The sequence below is a fragment of the Lipotes vexillifer genome, unplaced genomic scaffold (assembly GCF_000442215.2).
Source record: "Lipotes vexillifer unplaced genomic scaffold, Lipotes_vexillifer_v1.1 scaffold611, whole genome shotgun sequence".
Lineage (NCBI taxonomy): Eukaryota > Metazoa > Chordata > Mammalia > Artiodactyla > Lipotidae > Lipotes > Lipotes vexillifer.
In genome coordinates, this window is record NW_006785619.1 from 731,054 (window position 1) to 746,993 (window position 15,940).

At 58.2% G+C, this 15,940-nt stretch overlaps 3 protein-coding genes across 4 annotated transcripts in view; 1 reads left to right on the forward strand and 2 right to left on the reverse strand.

The window, feature by feature from the left end:
* Positions 1-3,638, forward strand: part of EIF5A (eukaryotic translation initiation factor 5A) — a 5,032-nt gene extending 1,394 nt beyond the window's left edge. Inside the window, exons 2-6 of the mRNA XM_007457759.1 lie at positions 1,467-1,652; positions 2,817-2,921; positions 3,129-3,260; positions 3,355-3,428; positions 3,589-3,638. Of these exons, the coding sequence (XP_007457821.1) occupies positions 1,488-1,652; positions 2,817-2,921; positions 3,129-3,260; positions 3,355-3,417 (465 nt within the window). The 5' untranslated portion in view covers positions 1,467-1,487 and the 3' untranslated portion in view covers positions 3,418-3,428; positions 3,589-3,638. The remainder of the gene's footprint in view (positions 1-1,466; positions 1,653-2,816; positions 2,922-3,128; positions 3,261-3,354; positions 3,429-3,588) is intronic.
* GPS2 (G protein pathway suppressor 2) lies at positions 3,103-7,168 on the reverse strand. 2 transcript variants are annotated; one of them, XM_007457758.1, is made up of 11 exons: positions 7,154-7,168; positions 6,812-6,974; positions 6,327-6,436; positions 6,141-6,253; positions 5,909-5,988; positions 5,737-5,819; positions 5,382-5,535; positions 5,189-5,278; positions 5,014-5,093; positions 4,833-4,928; positions 3,103-3,367 (listed from the first exon to the last, which is right to left on the reverse strand). In XM_007457758.1, exons 2-11 carry the CDS (start codon positions 6,903-6,905, stop codon positions 3,356-3,358), a joined length of 912 nt encoding a protein of 303 aa, XP_007457820.1. In that variant the 5' UTR covers positions 6,906-6,974; positions 7,154-7,168; the 3' UTR covers positions 3,103-3,355. The 2 variants fall into 2 exon arrangements, with proteins under 2 accessions (XP_007457820.1, XP_007457819.1); XM_007457757.1 differs by lacking the exon at positions 3,103-3,367 and adding an exon at positions 4,473-4,655.
* A 292-nt stretch (positions 7,169-7,460) lies between these two features.
* The window catches only part of NEURL4 (neuralized E3 ubiquitin protein ligase 4), a 14,337-nt gene continuing 5,857 nt past the window's right edge, over positions 7,461-15,940 (reverse strand). The window contains exons 10-30 of the mRNA XM_007457850.1: positions 15,592-15,773; positions 15,186-15,271; positions 14,901-15,063; positions 14,614-14,812; positions 14,446-14,522; positions 14,257-14,335; positions 13,736-13,911; positions 13,519-13,650; positions 12,948-13,093; positions 12,614-12,838; positions 12,418-12,516; positions 12,173-12,334; positions 11,821-11,985; positions 11,098-11,256; positions 10,560-10,739; positions 10,331-10,418; positions 10,130-10,237; positions 9,838-9,982; positions 8,969-9,081; positions 8,717-8,882; positions 7,461-8,145 (exon numbers count right to left, since the gene is read on the reverse strand). Of these exons, the coding sequence (XP_007457912.1) occupies positions 7,941-8,145; positions 8,717-8,882; positions 8,969-9,081; positions 9,838-9,982; positions 10,130-10,237; positions 10,331-10,418; positions 10,560-10,739; positions 11,098-11,256; positions 11,821-11,985; positions 12,173-12,334; positions 12,418-12,516; positions 12,614-12,838; positions 12,948-13,093; positions 13,519-13,650; positions 13,736-13,911; positions 14,257-14,335; positions 14,446-14,522; positions 14,614-14,812; positions 14,901-15,063; positions 15,186-15,271; positions 15,592-15,773 (3,055 nt within the window). The 3' untranslated portion in view covers positions 7,461-7,940. The remainder of the gene's footprint in view (positions 8,146-8,716; positions 8,883-8,968; positions 9,082-9,837; positions 9,983-10,129; positions 10,238-10,330; positions 10,419-10,559; positions 10,740-11,097; positions 11,257-11,820; positions 11,986-12,172; positions 12,335-12,417; positions 12,517-12,613; positions 12,839-12,947; positions 13,094-13,518; positions 13,651-13,735; positions 13,912-14,256; positions 14,336-14,445; positions 14,523-14,613; positions 14,813-14,900; positions 15,064-15,185; positions 15,272-15,591; positions 15,774-15,940) is intronic.

Genomic DNA, 15,940 nt, shown 5'->3' on the forward strand with positions numbered 1-15,940 from the left:
GGGGGGGGGTTGGCGGCCGGCGCGGGGGAGGGGAGGCGAGGCTGCGTGGCTCCGGCCTGGCGCGGCCTTTGAGGAGGGGGTGGCCGCAGTACCGGAAGTGCCCCCTATGAGAGGCTGCCCTTGGGGTCGGAGGCCGCATGGCCGAACGTGGACGGGGGCCGCATGGCAGCGCGGGGACCCCTCCCCCCAGGTCCCGGCCACCGGAAGCCCCGGGCGGCCACATGGTGGGCGGGAGCCGGCAACCCCCAGCGCGGAGAGAGGTGGTCCTCGCGGGCGCCTAAGGGAGTTCGGAATTTTGAGGAGTGGGACAAGCCCGACGCCTTGATCTTGATCACCTCCGTGAGCCCGCTGTGGGCATATGTTAGCGCTCCCCCACCTCATGGGCCCCTGTAGCTTTCCCCCCAATCCTGTGAAGTGAGGCGGCCAGCCAGGTGTAAGTGGCATTTGTCCGTGCTGGGACGCCAGAGAAAGTGGGAAACCGAGGGCGATTGGACGGGAGCCCAAGTCTTATCGGTCGTCCCGACAGCGCTTTAAAGTCCCGGGCAGATGAGTTACCCATTTTGATAGGTGCTCTTCACCCTGTCACTGTCTTTCTCGTTGTGTCTCATTTGGGAGTTCCTGGTTTTAGGGTCCTTAACTCTGCTAGCCTAGTATAATTTACACTATTCACTAACTACTACCAGCCTTTTGCTTTTATTTTATCGTCATTCACCACTCCCCACTCCCACTTTCTACTGACTGTACAGGCCCGGCCTGAAAAGCCGACAGGACCGGTGCATCCTGGGAAAAGTGGGAGGGCCCTTGAGGAGAGTCTGGGTTCCTGGGTTCCCTTTGGGAAAGCAGAGGTGTTTGGCAGGGAGATCAGTTAGAAAACAACTTTACTTTCTCCCCCTCGGCTGCGTCTGCAAATGCATGTTGGAGAGGCGGGAATCCCCCAAAGAGGCCTTGTGGTTTCCTGTACCAGTGACTGGCTCGTGTGTGGATAGGGTGGTGGGGGGGTAACAGACGGGTGGGGCTCCCTGTCCTCCGGTTTCCACCCCTCCCCCCACACACATTAGCCCCGCCCTTTTGCTGGCTCATAGCTGCTCACCTAATTATAGCCCTGGTTATGTGTGGGGAAGAGGGGTGGTTGGTTTTCAGTGGAAAGCAACACCTGAGTCCTCCCCCTACCAGGAATTAGGCCTTTGCCCATCTCAGAGATTTGACATCCTGACTTCCTGGAGCTTTTTCTATCCCGGGCCACCCCTTTAGGTTTCATTTGGGGTGGGAAATCCTGCTTATCTCCCACCGCCACACACACACAGTATTTTTGATTCCAATCAGTATTTAATCTAGGAACTTTATTTTACGTGGGTAATGGGATAAAGTGCTGGGGAAAAAATGAAGCAGTGTTTCTAGAGTAGAGTGGGATAAATTGGAGACCCTATTAATTCTGTCCTTACTGACCCTAGTTCTCTTGATTCTAGTTGGAATCGAAGCCTCTTAAAATGGCAGATGATTTGGACTTCGAGACAGGAGATGCAGGGGCCTCAGCCACCTTCCCGATGCAGTGCTCAGCATTACGTAAGAATGGCTTTGTGGTGCTCAAAGGCCGGCCATGTAAGATTGTGGAGATGTCAACCTCCAAGACTGGCAAGCACGGCCATGCCAAGGTTAGAATTTCATTTCCATATCTTGTCTTCCCCACCAGCTGTCATCAATGCTAGCCCCCTATCTTCTTTAGCTCTTTTATTACCATCCAGTTCCTTGTGTTCAGCACTCAGCCCTGGACACCTTTTTCAACTACTACACCAGCCTTCAGCTTTCTCCTTGGTTACCCTTCTGTGCCCTGTCATCCTTGGAATCCCCCCTTTCTCCATCTTTGTGTGTCTCCAACTTCTCTTCGTGGTCCTTTATGCTCAGGCTCTTCAGCTGCTCCGTCACTTTTTCTATTTGTCTGTCCATTTGAGTCTTTGTAGGTTCTCTTTGTTTCCATCACTTTGCCCAGGATTTCTCCAATCCTAACATCCCTCGGAGGGGCTCCAGTGTACACCTCTGATTTTCCAAATTGCTGCCCCACTCTCCAGTGCCAGCTCTCCCCTTGGATCTCTGATGTAGCATCAGAGTGTCTCTACCTGCCCCCTCTCCTGGAGCCTCCTTGTTTCCTTAGGTCCTAACATTTTTCTTATATCCCTCCTTGTAACTTTTTCTTTTTTCTCAAAAGTTCAGCCTGATTCAACCTTGTTGGATTTCTTGTGGTTTTGTTCCCAAATCAGTTTTTCTGTCTTCTGTTGACTTGGCACATCCTGAGTTACCCCCAGATGTCTAGATCATTCTTTGTTCTTTCTGGTTTTCTTATTTCCTAAATGCATCATTCTTTCTGTTCTCCCCCCAAGTCCTTTTTTCTTTTCAGCTCTTCTCATTCCTTCCTGTTTTCTCAGCTCTTTTCCTTCTACCTTTCTTATTTTCCAAGTTCTCAGCCTTTTATGCTGATGTCCAAAAACCTTCTTCCAGACTTTCACCTAGACGACTTCTGCTCCCCTAGGATCCTGGTCTCTCTTTAATGTTTTGATAGCTCGAGGTGACTTCTCCAAGCCTGTCCTTCAACCTTCCTCTGTGCTGTCAACTCCAGTCTCAGTGGTTGTCTTTTGGCCCCAGGCTCTTTTTAGAGGCTTTAGTGTTTCTTTCTTTAGTTGACTGGTTCAATTTCAGCTCCTCTAATCTTTGTCCTGACAACCTAGTCTGACTTCCCTCACTAGCCAGGGATAACTTGAGCCTTTATCTCCTCCATCCTAGAGTTTGGTTGGGTTTCTCTTTGATGTGATGCATGCATACAGGTCCATCTGGTTGGTATTGACATCTTTACTGGGAAGAAATATGAAGATATCTGCCCGTCAACTCATAATATGGATGTCCCCAACATCAAAAGGAACGATTTCCAGGTATGTAGATGGTCTGGATGTAGATGGGTTAGTGGTTTGTGGGAGGAAAATAGAGACTGGCCAGAAGACCTTGTGCTGAGAGAAGGGAGATTGGCAGGAGGAGAGGGTATTTGGTATTAGCAGTTTCCCACCCTAGTTTGCCCATCAGACCCTTTATCCTCAGGCTACTTGGGCCTACCTTCAGCTTCCTTCCCTGTCTGCCCCCAGCTGATTGGCATCCAGGATGGGTATCTATCACTGCTCCAAGACAGCGGGGAGGTGCGAGAGGACCTCCGTCTGCCTGAGGGAGATCTTGGCAAGGAGATTGAGCAGAAGTACGACTGTGGAGAAGAGATACTGGTATGGTGCCCCCCCCCTTTCTTTTATGCCCAGCCTTGTTCTTTGTGCTTCTTTCTCTGAGCTCAGACTTGACTATTCCCCCATGCTCCCCCAGATCACGGTGCTGTCTGCCATGACAGAGGAGGCAGCTGTTGCAATCAAGGCCATGGCAAAATAACTGGCTCCCAGGTGAGTGTGGTGACACCCCTCCCCCCAGCCCCCTTCACTCACTTTGTTGTCTCCATGGAAGAGGTACTTTGGCCTTAATTGACTGTGGTGCTTGTTCCCCTCATCCTTTTTCCCTTTGAAGGTTTTATCCTGTCTCACCTGGTTTCTCTCTTCTACCCAGGGTGGCTGTGGTGGCAGCAGTGATCCTCCAGCCTGCAGAGGCCCCCTCCCCCAGCCTGGCCCAGCTCTGGCCCGGCCCTTGGCTGGACTCCTCCTACACAATTTATTTGACATTTTATTTTGGTTTCCCCTACACCCTCAATCTGTCGGGGAGCCCCTGCCCTTCACCCTGCTCCCTTGGCCAGGAGTGAGTGAACCATGGCCTTGGTGAAGCTGCCCTCCTCTTCTCCCCTCGCACTACAGCCCTGGTGGGGGAGACCGGGTGGGTGCTGCTTGTGGTTTAGGTTTGTTTGGGTTTTTTTTTTTTTTTTTTTTTTTTTTTTTTTTTTTTTTTTTTTTTTTTTTAATTCAATCTGAAATCAGAAAGCTGTGGATTCTGGCAAATGTTCCTTGTGCCCTTCCCCTACTCATCCCTGTTCTGGTCCCTTATTCCCCAATAGCCCTTTTTCCCAAGCACCACCCCCACAGACTGGGGACCAGCCCCCTCCCCTGCCTATGTCTCTCCCCAAATCCCTTTAGATGGGAAGGGAAGAGGAGGAGAGGGGAGGGGACCTGCCCCCTCCTCAGGCATCTGGGAGGGCCCTGCCCCCATGGGCTTCACCCTTTCCTGCGGGCTCTCTCCCCGACACATTTGTTAAAAATGAAACCTGAATAAAACTACAAGTTTAATATGAAACCCCCAACTCAGCTGTTGCTTCGAAATAAATTGGTATTTGCTAACTAGAATGTCAATTTGGAAATCAGAAATAAGAGTATAGGTTGAACTCAGCCGCTGAGCTCATTACAACCAACCTGCTGTTCCCCTGTGGTTCCTATGGACCTGCCAGCCACCCCTCACCCTCCAAGCAGCCCAGTGGGAGGCAACACAGATAGTCGCAGCCAGGGTCAGTGGCAGGTAGATTTTATTGGCCTGGGACTAGGACACACCAGAGATCCTCCCCCACGGCAGGGGCTGGGGGCAAGGTTGAAGATCAAATCTGATGGTCACTTGTGGTAGAATCGCGGGTTCTGGCTGTGCTGGATGAAGGGGAGCCGAGGGCCAGGCTGGCTGGTGGTTGCAAAGCCCGACTGGCAGCGGTGATGAAAGGAGGGCTTTGTCAGCGTGCGTGCCCTCCCTTCTACTCCACGCCCAACTGAGAGCCATCCCAAGGGAGGAAGGGAATATGGGGGTGGGGACCACCTATCCTACCCAATCCTGTTTACCTGTCGTGTAGGGATTCTCACGGGCTGGATTACCACCCTTACCTTTCCGGCTGGTTGCATCTGCACAGGGAGCTGGGGTGAGGCTAGGAGTCCAGGAGCTGGATGCAGAGCTTGGGGGTGCATGGGGCGCAGGGAGGACTGCAGAAAAAAAAGTTAGCTGAGGCAACCTGTGGCTCCCCTTAGCATAGGTAGCCCTTCCCTGACCTCGCAAGGCTCTACTCACTGAGTCAGAGAAGCCCGTCTGTTGGTTAGCGTGTTCCATTTGTTTTTGCAAGGACAGGGCACTACCAGGCTGGAGGAACCCTAGGTGGGGAGGAAGGGTGTGAAGTGAGTAGAGAATGGGGAAAGGAGGAAGGGAGGACCCGTGAAACTGGGCCCCTGCGTGGGGTGTCCGTCACCTGTCTGGGTGGGCTGAAAGTGGCTGTGCACGGCATAGGGCTGAGGCTGTGGCTGAGACAGGTACTGTACTGCAGGAAATGCGGAAGGTGCTGAGGAGGCAAGAGACAGTCACGAGAACCTCCTCGTAGCCTGTTCCCCACTCCTTCCTCTGGGCCTTGAGGAAAGCTCTCTTCCTCTTTTCCCACTGCTCACCTCTGAGCTGCTGACTAGGACTGTAGGCAGGCTGCGTGGGTCCATAGTGAGGTGGGGGCTGAGCAGTCCCATAGGCACCGCCCGGGCTGCCTTGGAATTGCCCATGCTCTGGGGTCCCTGCGAAAGCAGCTGCTGAGCCCACATAGTGCCGGGTCTAAGGAGGAAAAATGAGAACTCACTGCCTGTGAACTCCGTGAAGCAAAAACTCAAGTGACTGCCCCATTTCCTCATTTCCTCTACACAGTTTGGTGGGACACACTCATGACTTGAGTGCTGGCTGATAAGCATGTTGGGGTCTGGGTGGTAGCAGTAGGAAAAAGAATTCAGCCTAGACACCCATTTCTACTGTTCTTACCGTAAGCACTTGGGGTCCAAACATCTGTTTGGCTCTGTCTGCTGCCATGAGGGTGCCTGGGCGATTGTGTCCTCCAGGGCTCCCTAGAGAGGGAGAGGGGCTTCATGATGCTGAAATGAGGCAGCAACCTACTGGAAGGCGCATTCTGACAAGCAGTTTCTTTAATCCTCACCCTGCATGCTGAGGAGGTGAGTTCCAGTGTGAACGGTCAGGCCTTGCTGGTATGCTGCTGATGTCAGAGTGGTCAGGTCACTGGAGGGGAAGGAAGGCAGATCAAAGACAAGTCCGGCCCATGCAGTTCCCACCCCCCTCCCCGTCCCGTTTGCCATTAAACACTTATGTTTTGTTACCTGATCCCAGTTACACTTTGGGCCCAATTTTATTTTTAGCTCTCCCAATCTCACCTCTGCTCTTTTCGCCTTCGTTTTTCCTCCTCATGTAAAACTTTCTTGAGCTGCAGGAAAAGCTGATGTTTCTCTTCCTGTAGGGCTAAAAGCTTCTCCTGCAACTTCAGGATCTGGGGAGGGGAGAGAAGGTGAAGGCAGGAGAGCCAACAGAAGAAAACTAGGAGAGATGAAGAGACTGCTTACTTGTTCCTTGGTTTCCTCTAGTGACATTCTCTCTTCCATCTCCTTTTTCTTCCTTCTCTCCTGCTCTTCCTTCATCTTCTGTTCCATCATCTTGTCCACCTCTTCCTCCTCTGGAATAAGAGTCAGGCAGAATGAGAAAGTGGCAGGATAATTAAACTATTAGAATATTAGAGAATGAAGACCGGCCAAAATTGGTTATCCCTGTGCTCTTGGTACTTGCTCCAGTACCAAGAGCACTGGGAGGGGACAGTCTTCCCCATCACTGCGAGGGGGCTGGGACGGGGAGGTTTATTAGGTGCTCTCCAAGGTCCTTCCCAGCTCCAGGGCGCTGGAGTTTAGGTGTGGCCTCTAATCCCCACCACAGCGGGGCTGTCCGTCCCTCTAGCTTCGGCCGCCGTGCACTGGTCTGCCCGTGGGTGGGGGGTCAGCCCTGGGAGAGCGGTGCTCCCCGGGCCGTGCATCCTCCCGCTTTGGCCCCGTCTCACCCTGCCGCTTGCGCTCCCGCTCCATCATGATGTGCCGGTGCAACGCCCTGGCCATGGCGTTGGAAAGCTTGGGGCGCTCCAGGAGCGCAGGCATGGTGCTGCCGGGGGCGCTCGGGCCGTGGGCGCCCGGCTCTGTCGCTGGCTGCCAGACCTCGGGCCGGGCCTACGGGGAGGCGGGCGCTCAGGGGGAGCGCGCCGGGCCGGGCGGAAGCCGCCCGCCCGCCGCCCCGGTCACGTGCCCACCGCCCGGCCCGGCCCTCAGCGCGGCTCCTCCGCGTGCGCGGGCGGGGGTCTTGGCGCTCCCGCCCCCTGCCCGCCACCCGGGCGCCCGCCCCTCCCTACCCGCCTTCTCGTCGCTTTCTCCGCGGCCTCCCGAGCGCCTGGGCCGCGGCGTCACATCCGGCCGCTCGGCCGAATCCTTCCGGAGTCGGGGCGGCCGCGGGCTCGCGGGTTGGGCGGGGCGGCGGGGCGGGGCAGGCGGTAGCGCCCGCGACGGGTGCCCGCGGTGTCCAAACGCCTCCGCTGCGCCCCGGCCGCGCACCGGGAAACGCCCCTACCGGGCCGGCCCCGCGGGCGGAGTCCCTGACGTGGAGGGGCCGGGGCTCCTCCGGGAGGCGAGAGGCGCGCGCGAGAGAGGCCGAGGCGGCTGCTCTGAGACGGCGTTTATTGGCTCCTTAGAAATCAGAGTCAGTAACAACTGTACAGAGGCCCGACCCCCGGCGCCGCCTTCCCCACTCCCGCCTGGGCCAGAAAAGCAGCTTCATGTGGGGCACCGGGAGACTCCTCTGGAATTCACAGTAACCAGAACAGAAACGGAAATAAATTAAGTGTATGGGGGAGGAGTCGCGGGGAGTCGTACTCCCCAGATCAGTGCATGGAGAGGGTTCCCCAGGGCCTGCGGCCGGGCTCCCCGCTGCGCCTTGACCTTGGAGGGAGGGACTGTCCGGGCCCTGGGCACGGAGACAGCTCCGCTTCCCAGCTAGTCTGAGAGTCTGCCCGCATGCTCCTGTGCATCTGCCAGGCTGAGCACTCAGCGTGCCGTGGGTCGCTGGAGTGAGGTGGTGGCAGTCGTCATTCAGAGTCCACGGGCCGAGGCCCAACTGTGCTTGTAGTGGTGCGGCCTCACCCCTCACTCCACCCGTACCAGCAGGGCATAGAGAAGTGTGGCCCCCTTCTCCTTGGTTACCCACTCAAGTTCGGCTGGGCTGAAGTGAGGGTCGGGAGGCTCTCTGAGGGCAGCGGAAGGGGGTCCGGGGGTGTAGGAGCCAGGGCGCACACACACCTGGAACGCCACCTGGGCCTGATGTGTCTGCTGGGATTTGGGGTCCCGGAATCTGTCAGGAAAGAAGCATAAATAGGGCAGTGAGACCTCTGGGCCCAGGACCTCTCCCCCTTTCCAGCTGCCACCACGACAGTTAGCAGCTGGCCTTGCTGTTCTCAGGAATCACTCTCTCCGTACAGGGACCTGACTCTAGCCGTCCTCTACTTGAAATGGCCTTCCTCCCAATGCCTGCTCGCCTAACTCCCTCCTGCCATCTTCAAGTCTTTGCTCAGATCTCACCTTCTTAATGATGTCTACCCGGACCACCCTATACCATACGCCCGCTCCAACCACACTTCTGACCCACTTCACTCACTCTTTTTGTTTCCATAGTACTTACTTGTCACCTTTAAAAATACTAAATACTTATGCATAAACATTCTAGAGCAAGAAAAGGCATAACTTCCACATGCCCAGGGTTCCCTTCTTTGTTCTCTGTGATAGGACAAAATAAGTGGTACTTGTGCAAAGACTGAGTGAAGAAAGGGCTGGGTAGAGACTGAGGAACTAGGGAGACAAGGTGGGAAAGGAGAGGGAATCATGGCGACCCGTGTGGCCCCAGGCCCCCCTTCCTGTGTACTCACTGCACTTTGGATGCCAGGGCTTCAGCCCCAGCATATTGGAGGGAGGGGGAAAGCAGCACTGGAGGGGGCTGCTGCTCCCGAGGAGGCGCGCAGTTTTCGCCAGGCTCCTCAAACCCCAGCCCAGGCTCTCCCTTCAAGGGCCGGCAGCTCAGGATGGAAGCAGTGCCTGTGAGGAGAGCTGGGTCAGGGTGGCCCCCCCCATGGCCCATGGGCCCGGCCTGCCCGGCCTCTGCCGTGCCGGTGCTGCAGTACCTGCTCCCAGCTCCCCCCGGTCCAGCACCCTCCGGACGGCTGCCACGTTGCTCCCATGATACGCCATGTGCCACTTCTTGGTTAGTGTCCCAGCCTCCAGGCGGGGATTCACCCTAGGAGGTGGACAGATAGGACAAAGGTCACTGGCTCCCCGAGGTCATTCCCCAGACAAGATGTTTTGTCTTCTACCCTACACCCTCTCGGGACCTCCCGTTCTCAAGGGGGCAAAGAACAGTGAGAGAGAAGCATGACCCTGCCCCATACGTACCTGAGGTTGAACCTGCACCAGCCAAAGGGCAGAGCGTATTCCCGCGGGGGCTCCCCACGGCGCCTGTGGGCCTCATCCCCTCGAAGCTTCCGGCAAGACTCACAGTAGCACAGGCTGCGCTTCGGCGGAGGCATGAAATAATCCTCTGTGGAGAGTGAGTGGTAGACTTTGTGGCATGGCTCCCGCCCTGGGTCTCAGCCATGTGGCCTCTTTCCTACTGGTCTCCAGGGCTCCGGCCATGGCCCTGGGCTGGGCCAGGAATGAGGCAGGTTCTGGGGGACTGGGGACTCACCAGGAAGCAGCAGCAGTTCCTGGAAACGTGAGCAAAGGGCGTGGTACTCACAGCTCTTGAGGGGGCTAGCAGTGGGCGGTGGACCCCAGCACACACTCTCCTTGATACCTGAGGGAGCAGAAGGGGCACAGGTCACGGGAGCTGGGACCAGAAGTACAAGGTGGGGGTGAGGTGGGATCCTGGCCCCTTCGGCTGGCTCACCATCCACCATGTCAGCTTTCTCCATGTCCCCTTGGGTTCCAGCACTCTTTCCGTTCTCAAGGGGGCAAAGAACAGTGAGAGAGAAGCATGACCCTGCCCCATACGTACCTGAGGTTGAACCTGCACCAGCCAAAGGGCAGAGCGTATTCCCGCGGGGGCTCCCCACGGCGCCTGTGGGCCTCATCCCCTCGAAGCTTCCGGCAAGACTCACAGTAGCACAGGCTGCGCTTCGGCGGAGGCATGAAATAATCCTCTGTGGAGAGTGAGTGGTAGACTTTGTGGCATGGCTCCCGCCCTGGGTCTCAGCCATGTGGCCTCTTTCCTACTGGTCTCCAGGGCTCCGGCCATGGCCCTGGGCTGGGCCAGGAATGAGGCAGGTTCTGGGGGACTGGGGACTCACCAGGAAGCAGCAGCAGTTCCTGGAAACGTGAGCAAAGGGCGTGGTACTCACAGCTCTTGAGGGGGCTAGCAGTGGGCGGTGGACCCCAGCACACACTCTCCTTGATACCTGAGGGAGCAGAAGGGGCACAGGTCACGGGAGCTGGGACCAGAAGTACAAGGTGGGGGTGAGGTGGGATCCTGGCCCCTTCGGCTGGCTCACCATCCACCATGTCAGCTTTCTCCATGTCCCCTTGGGTTCCAGCCCTCTTTCCACTGGCAGCCCCTGGTTCAGGGGTCACGATTGTCACCTGCAGGGGAGAGGGGTCGTCAGCCAGAGTGTGACCAGCCCCCAGAGCCTGCTGATCCCCTCCTTGAACTCCAGACTTCCCCTGTCCTCGGACAGCCCAGCCTCCCAGGCACCACTCCTCCCCCCCTCTGCTGCCACTAACCTGCTCACACTGCCCGTAGAGGTCCACGAGTGCATGGCAGGGCTGGGGGACATCTGGCACAGCCACTCCCTGGTCCATCCCGTTGATGTGGAGATGCAGCCCCCCAGAGCTGTCTAGCCGCAGTCCCAGGATGGTGCCTTCAGGACACGTGTCCAGATTTGGCCCAAACTTCTCACAGATCTGGGAGGAGAGACCTACTGTCTTCCCAGAGATCAGATTCCCACCGGCAGCAGCCACCCCTGCCCTTCACTAAGGTTCAGGTCACCAGTCCCTGGGCTTTGCCTCCACACTTGCCCACTGCCCAGGCTCTGCCCCTGCTTCAGTTACCTAGACTCCACCCAGCCCCACCCCCCGCAACATTCTCCACGGCAGGGATGTAGGAGGAGACGATGAGCCCGAGACTGACCAGGTAACGCCGCTCACACCCTTGCCCATCCACTACAGGACGCCTTTATACCTACGGGCCTAGCTCCAGGGTTAGGGGCCCCTCTTCTCCCTCTCGGCCAGCCCCTCCCCCTTCTCTCTGCTCCCTACCCACCTTGAGACCGTTGTGGAAGACCCCACGGCCCCGCAGCAGCCAGGCTGCCCGTTTGAGGGCACAGGCAGAAGCAGGGAAGTTGAGCCTCTCCGGTGGGCAGGTAATGACTCCCAGGACAAGGGAAGATGTCCACTGCCGGTTCAAGAAGTCTATCCGTACCTGGGGAGAAGGCAACCACTCCGCAATCGTGGCCTCCTACAAAGAGGTCACCCACCCTGCAGGACCGGGCTCCTCACCCCAGCCAGGGAGAGAAGATGGCACCCCGCAGTGTGGCCTGGGATGCCACCCCTTCTGATGCCTGGACGGACAGGAAACTGCAAATTCAGCTGTGTCCTTCCCTCTTTCAGCCTTGGTCTTGCTATTGCTTCTAAAAGGATTCTTGTCCCCACGGGCTTTCTTCACCTGCCTAACTCTGACAACTTGTAGTCTGCAGCATAAGACCCCCTCCTCTGGAAAGCATGCCCTGTTCTCACATATAGAATCAGGAGTCTCCCTGGCATCCCTCAGCCCCTCTCCACTGCTTCCCTCCTCACAGCCCCCAGGTGGGTACTTCCTGGAAACTGATCTACAACTGCCACCACAGGATATGAACAAAAGCCCAGGAAGCTCACCCAAAGGGCATGCCTTCCACTTTGTCCTCAACCTGGAAAAGCCTCTCTGCAGGAGGGTTGGCCCTGGGTCACCCTGAGCAAGAGGAGCCGGGGACAAGGAGGTGAGGCCCACCTGGACCAGCAGCTGGGGCACCAGGGGCTGGCTGATGACAACGATGCCCTGGTTGTAGCTGGCCACTCGTGTAGCTGTACGGTTCCCGTTGGACAACAGAATATTCTTCCCATGGTTCTCTAGGAACTCGAGGGCTGTGGGCATAACGGCCACTTGATTCTGGCCCTGGTGTGGAGGAGAGAGTGAGCTGCGGGGCGGCCGACGCGAGGCCTGAGCCACCCCACTGGGCTTGACACAGAGCCTGCAGATAAGCCTCCGCCCACCCAGGGCTGGATCAGAGAACCTGAAGACGACCCAACGGGCCACCAACGGTCCCTCCCTGTGCCCAGTGGGCCCTGCTGCTGCCTCTTACTTCCAGGCCATGCTCCTCGCCCTCATCATCCTCCTCGCCCTCGCTGCCAGTGTCCGAGCTGGGGGAAGGAGGCTGGGTGCCTTCTGGCTCGTCCAGCCTGGTGGAGCTGACAATAGAAACACTCCGCACTGGCCCATACAGATCCAACACGGCCCACACGCTCTGGGGGCACACAGACCCAGAATTCAGAGATCAGTGGAGGACCTCAACCCCACTCCCAGACCCAATGCTGGTCTTGGGTCTACCTTGGCAATGCCGGTGGCTGCAGGCCCCATATCCTCTCCATCTACCAGGACGTGCATCGTGTCATCTGCTCCTCGGCGAATGCCCACATGGCTCCCCACCTAGGGCCAAGGTGAAGCAAGGACAAGTGCTCAGCCCGCCTCTCCCCGCCACCCCAACTCCCACGCCCACCCCGGTCCCTGAAGTCAGCTGCTTCACCCCCAGCCTCTCGAGGTTCCGGCCATAGTTCATCCTCTGGAGCTGCCCGTCGCGCCTCACTTCACAGCTGGACACCATCCAGGTGGTCTTAGTCCGGAGCTCTGGCAGGGAGGGAGGCAGCCCCGGGCCACTGCCCGCTCCAGTCCCCGTCTCCCCTGGTGCTAGTGTGGTCAGCCCTAGCCGGAGGGAACCAGCCCACTTCTCATCCAGCTCCTCCACTTTCACCTGTGAGCGAGAGGAACTCTCAGTGGCACCGTGGGGCAGGAGGGTGGGAAGCGGTCTGGCCCTGCTGTGAAGGGTCCGCCACTTCCCCTGTCACATCACCACGGCCCACCTCAAAGACCTCCTCGGTCTTGAGCTCCTTGGTGCTGAAGACGAGGCCGTGGGCGTAGCCGGCAGCACGCACTGCCCTCGTGCCGTCTTCCTCCAGGGTGATGTTCTTGCCGCAAGTACTGTGGAATCGGTGAGCCACGCCAGCCGCTGTGGAAAGATGGCACCAGAGGATGAGGGAGGACTGGGGCAGCAAGCTTCAGACAGGACACAGGCAAAGCCTTCAGGTGAAGCAGGAAGTTGACAAGAAGGTCCCATCTCCAGTGCTCCCTCAAGACCCCTGACTCCTTTCAACGAGGCAAGACCCAGCCCCAGACCTGCCACGCCCAGCTACGGTGTCCCGGCCCGCTGGTGGCGGGGAAGGGTCCAGGCCCTGTGTACCAGTTGTAACCTCCTCCCCTCTTCTTGGCTGCTTCCCACCATGGGTTGATCCCTCCCTCTTCCCCTCAGTCTGCAGCTGCTGCAGCCAGCCTATCTTTGAACAGCTTCCGTGACCTGGAAACTGCATCCCCCAGGCTCACAGCAGGCAGGCAGAGCCCTCCCTCCCTCCCTCCCTCCCCCGCTGCCGGCTGAACCTGGGGAGTGCAGGGGGAATGACTTCTCAGTGGCGGTGTTGCTGGTCGCCAGGCTGTTGTCCATGGGGCCGGTGGCATTGGTGATGGACACTTGGACACATTGGCCATACAGATCCACTACTGCATACACCTCTGGGTAAGAAAGGGAGGGGTCAGGCGCCTGACGGCCGGGGCGGGCTGGCGGAAGGCGGCCGGGCGGAAGGCACGGAGCAGTCACCTTTACCGGGAGGCAAGCCCGAGCAGGCAGCGCCTTGGTCCTGGCCGTCGATGAAGTAGTGCAGCTCGCCCCTGGCGGTGCGCATCATGCCGATGCGGGCACCCGTGCCCAGCGCGTCGAGGTCGCACCCGTAGTTGTTGCGCATGGTGTTACCGTCTTGCATGATGGCTGTGCCGCTGGGGGGATGGCAGAAGGGGCAGGTCAGTCCCCTGGCTTCCTCTCCCCACACAGGCCTCTGCCCAGTCTCTGCTTGTCGGAACCTTCCGGTGCCTCAGACTGGGATCTCGATCTGGGGTCCGAGACCCAATCTTGTATCCTTCATCCCTGGGGTCCCCCCCGGGAAAAGCAGGTGCTTCCCTAAGGGTACGGGGGGAGGGCTTCCCAGAATAGAAGGGACTGGGTGGCCAGAACCCCTGGGTCTGTCATTCTCTATGGCCACCACATGCCCCAACTCTGCATCCCTCATCCCAGCCAGCTCCACCTAGCCCCACCCAGCTGATCCCCAAAGCAGACAGCCCAACCTCAGCATCCACGTATCGTAGTCAATGTCCGTCATAGTGTTGGGGAATTCAAGGTCCTCAGGCCGAATAGCGGTCACTCCTGGAAGGAGGCAGGGGTGGGTCTGAGCTGAGCCCCCAGCCTCCTGCAGCCAGCACCTGACTGCAGTGCATGCGCACACACACACACACACACACACAGGTGCCCCTCACCAGCCTCGATGGAGCCTGACCAGCGGTCTACCATCTTCTGAATGACAATTTCAAACAGCTCTCCATCCCTCAGGGCCCTGCCAGGGAGAATGGCCATCAGACAGGCCCTACTTGGGTGGCCGACATCGGGTAGTAGGAAAGTGGGCACATGAAAGTCCTAACACTGACCGGTTGGAGATGACGATGGCGTCATTGAACTCGCTGCGGCAGTTGTGGCGGAGCGCAGTGCGGCCGCCGTTGGTGATGACTGCGTTGCTGCCGTGCAGCTGGTGGAAGCGGAGATCAGAGCCCCCGGTCCCGGATGACGGGGAGCTTGGAGACACCTGGTTGTTCCCCTCAGGGAGTGGCTCAGGAACCTGGGGCACCTCTGCAAGAGTGGACATCACCCATTAGGATTACAGTTGTCTCTGAGGCCTCCCAAGGCCACCCCAACCCCTGCCCAGACCGGCCCTCACCCACGTCGTCCACAATGGTGGCCTGGGCTGCCTGGCCATAGAGATCAACGACAGCATAGACACCCGGGGGCACATTCCAGGCGGCGGGGCCCTGAGTCATCCCATTGACAAAGAAGTGGAGAGTTCCGTCCTCCCGCCGCACCACGCCCACCGTGTCCCCTGCCTTGGAAGAAGGGGGGCTGGAGTGAGGAGTCAGGCGGAGTTCCTGCCTGGGCCGGTCCCGCAGCAGCCCCACCTTGCCTACCTCCCCACTGCCGACACCTGGCGGTACCCCCACTCTCCCACCTTGAGCCGGTCCAGGTTGTGCCCATATTCGTCCAAGATGGTCGTCCCATTGTGCATCACCCCATTCCCTGTCATCATCCAGGTCCCTAGGGGGACAAGGAGTGGCAGAGGCCATAAGGGGAAAGCCAGAGCTCCTCTCTTTTACATAGCGGTCCCCACATTACTCCCCAAAGCCATTAGCCCATCCTGCATTTTCTCTGACAGTTGCTTTCTTCCCAGAGCAGGGCAAGAAAACTCTGCAGTTCCCAAGCCAGCCACAGGCCCTGTCCACATGGCACTCCTCAGCCACTGAATGCGTCGTCATAAATGTGCCAAAGTGAAAGAGGGCCCTGAGAACAAGCTTCAGGGCTTCAGGGATGCCCCCCCCCAGCACCCTATCTTGGCCCGGCCCTTCTTGGGAGCTCACCAGAGCGCAAGTTGGTCATGGTAGAGGGCAACTGGAGGTAGGCAGGGTTGTGGGTGGTGACACCAATCTCAATGGAGCCAGCCCATTTGTCCACCATCTTGTCGATGCGCACCTGGAACACCTCTCCGTCCCGCAGGGCTCTGCTGCTCAGCACCACGCCATGATTGAAGTCGTCGGTGGCACTGAGGGCACAGCAAGTGGGGACTCAGATCCCGACACACATACTGAGTGTGCCAAAGCTCAGCCCGGCGATGCCTGCCCGACACCCGCTACCCAAGTCAAGCAGCCACACTTCACACTCCAAGAAGCCCCCCTTCTCTGTCCAGGACGCCCCACACCAGATTCCTGC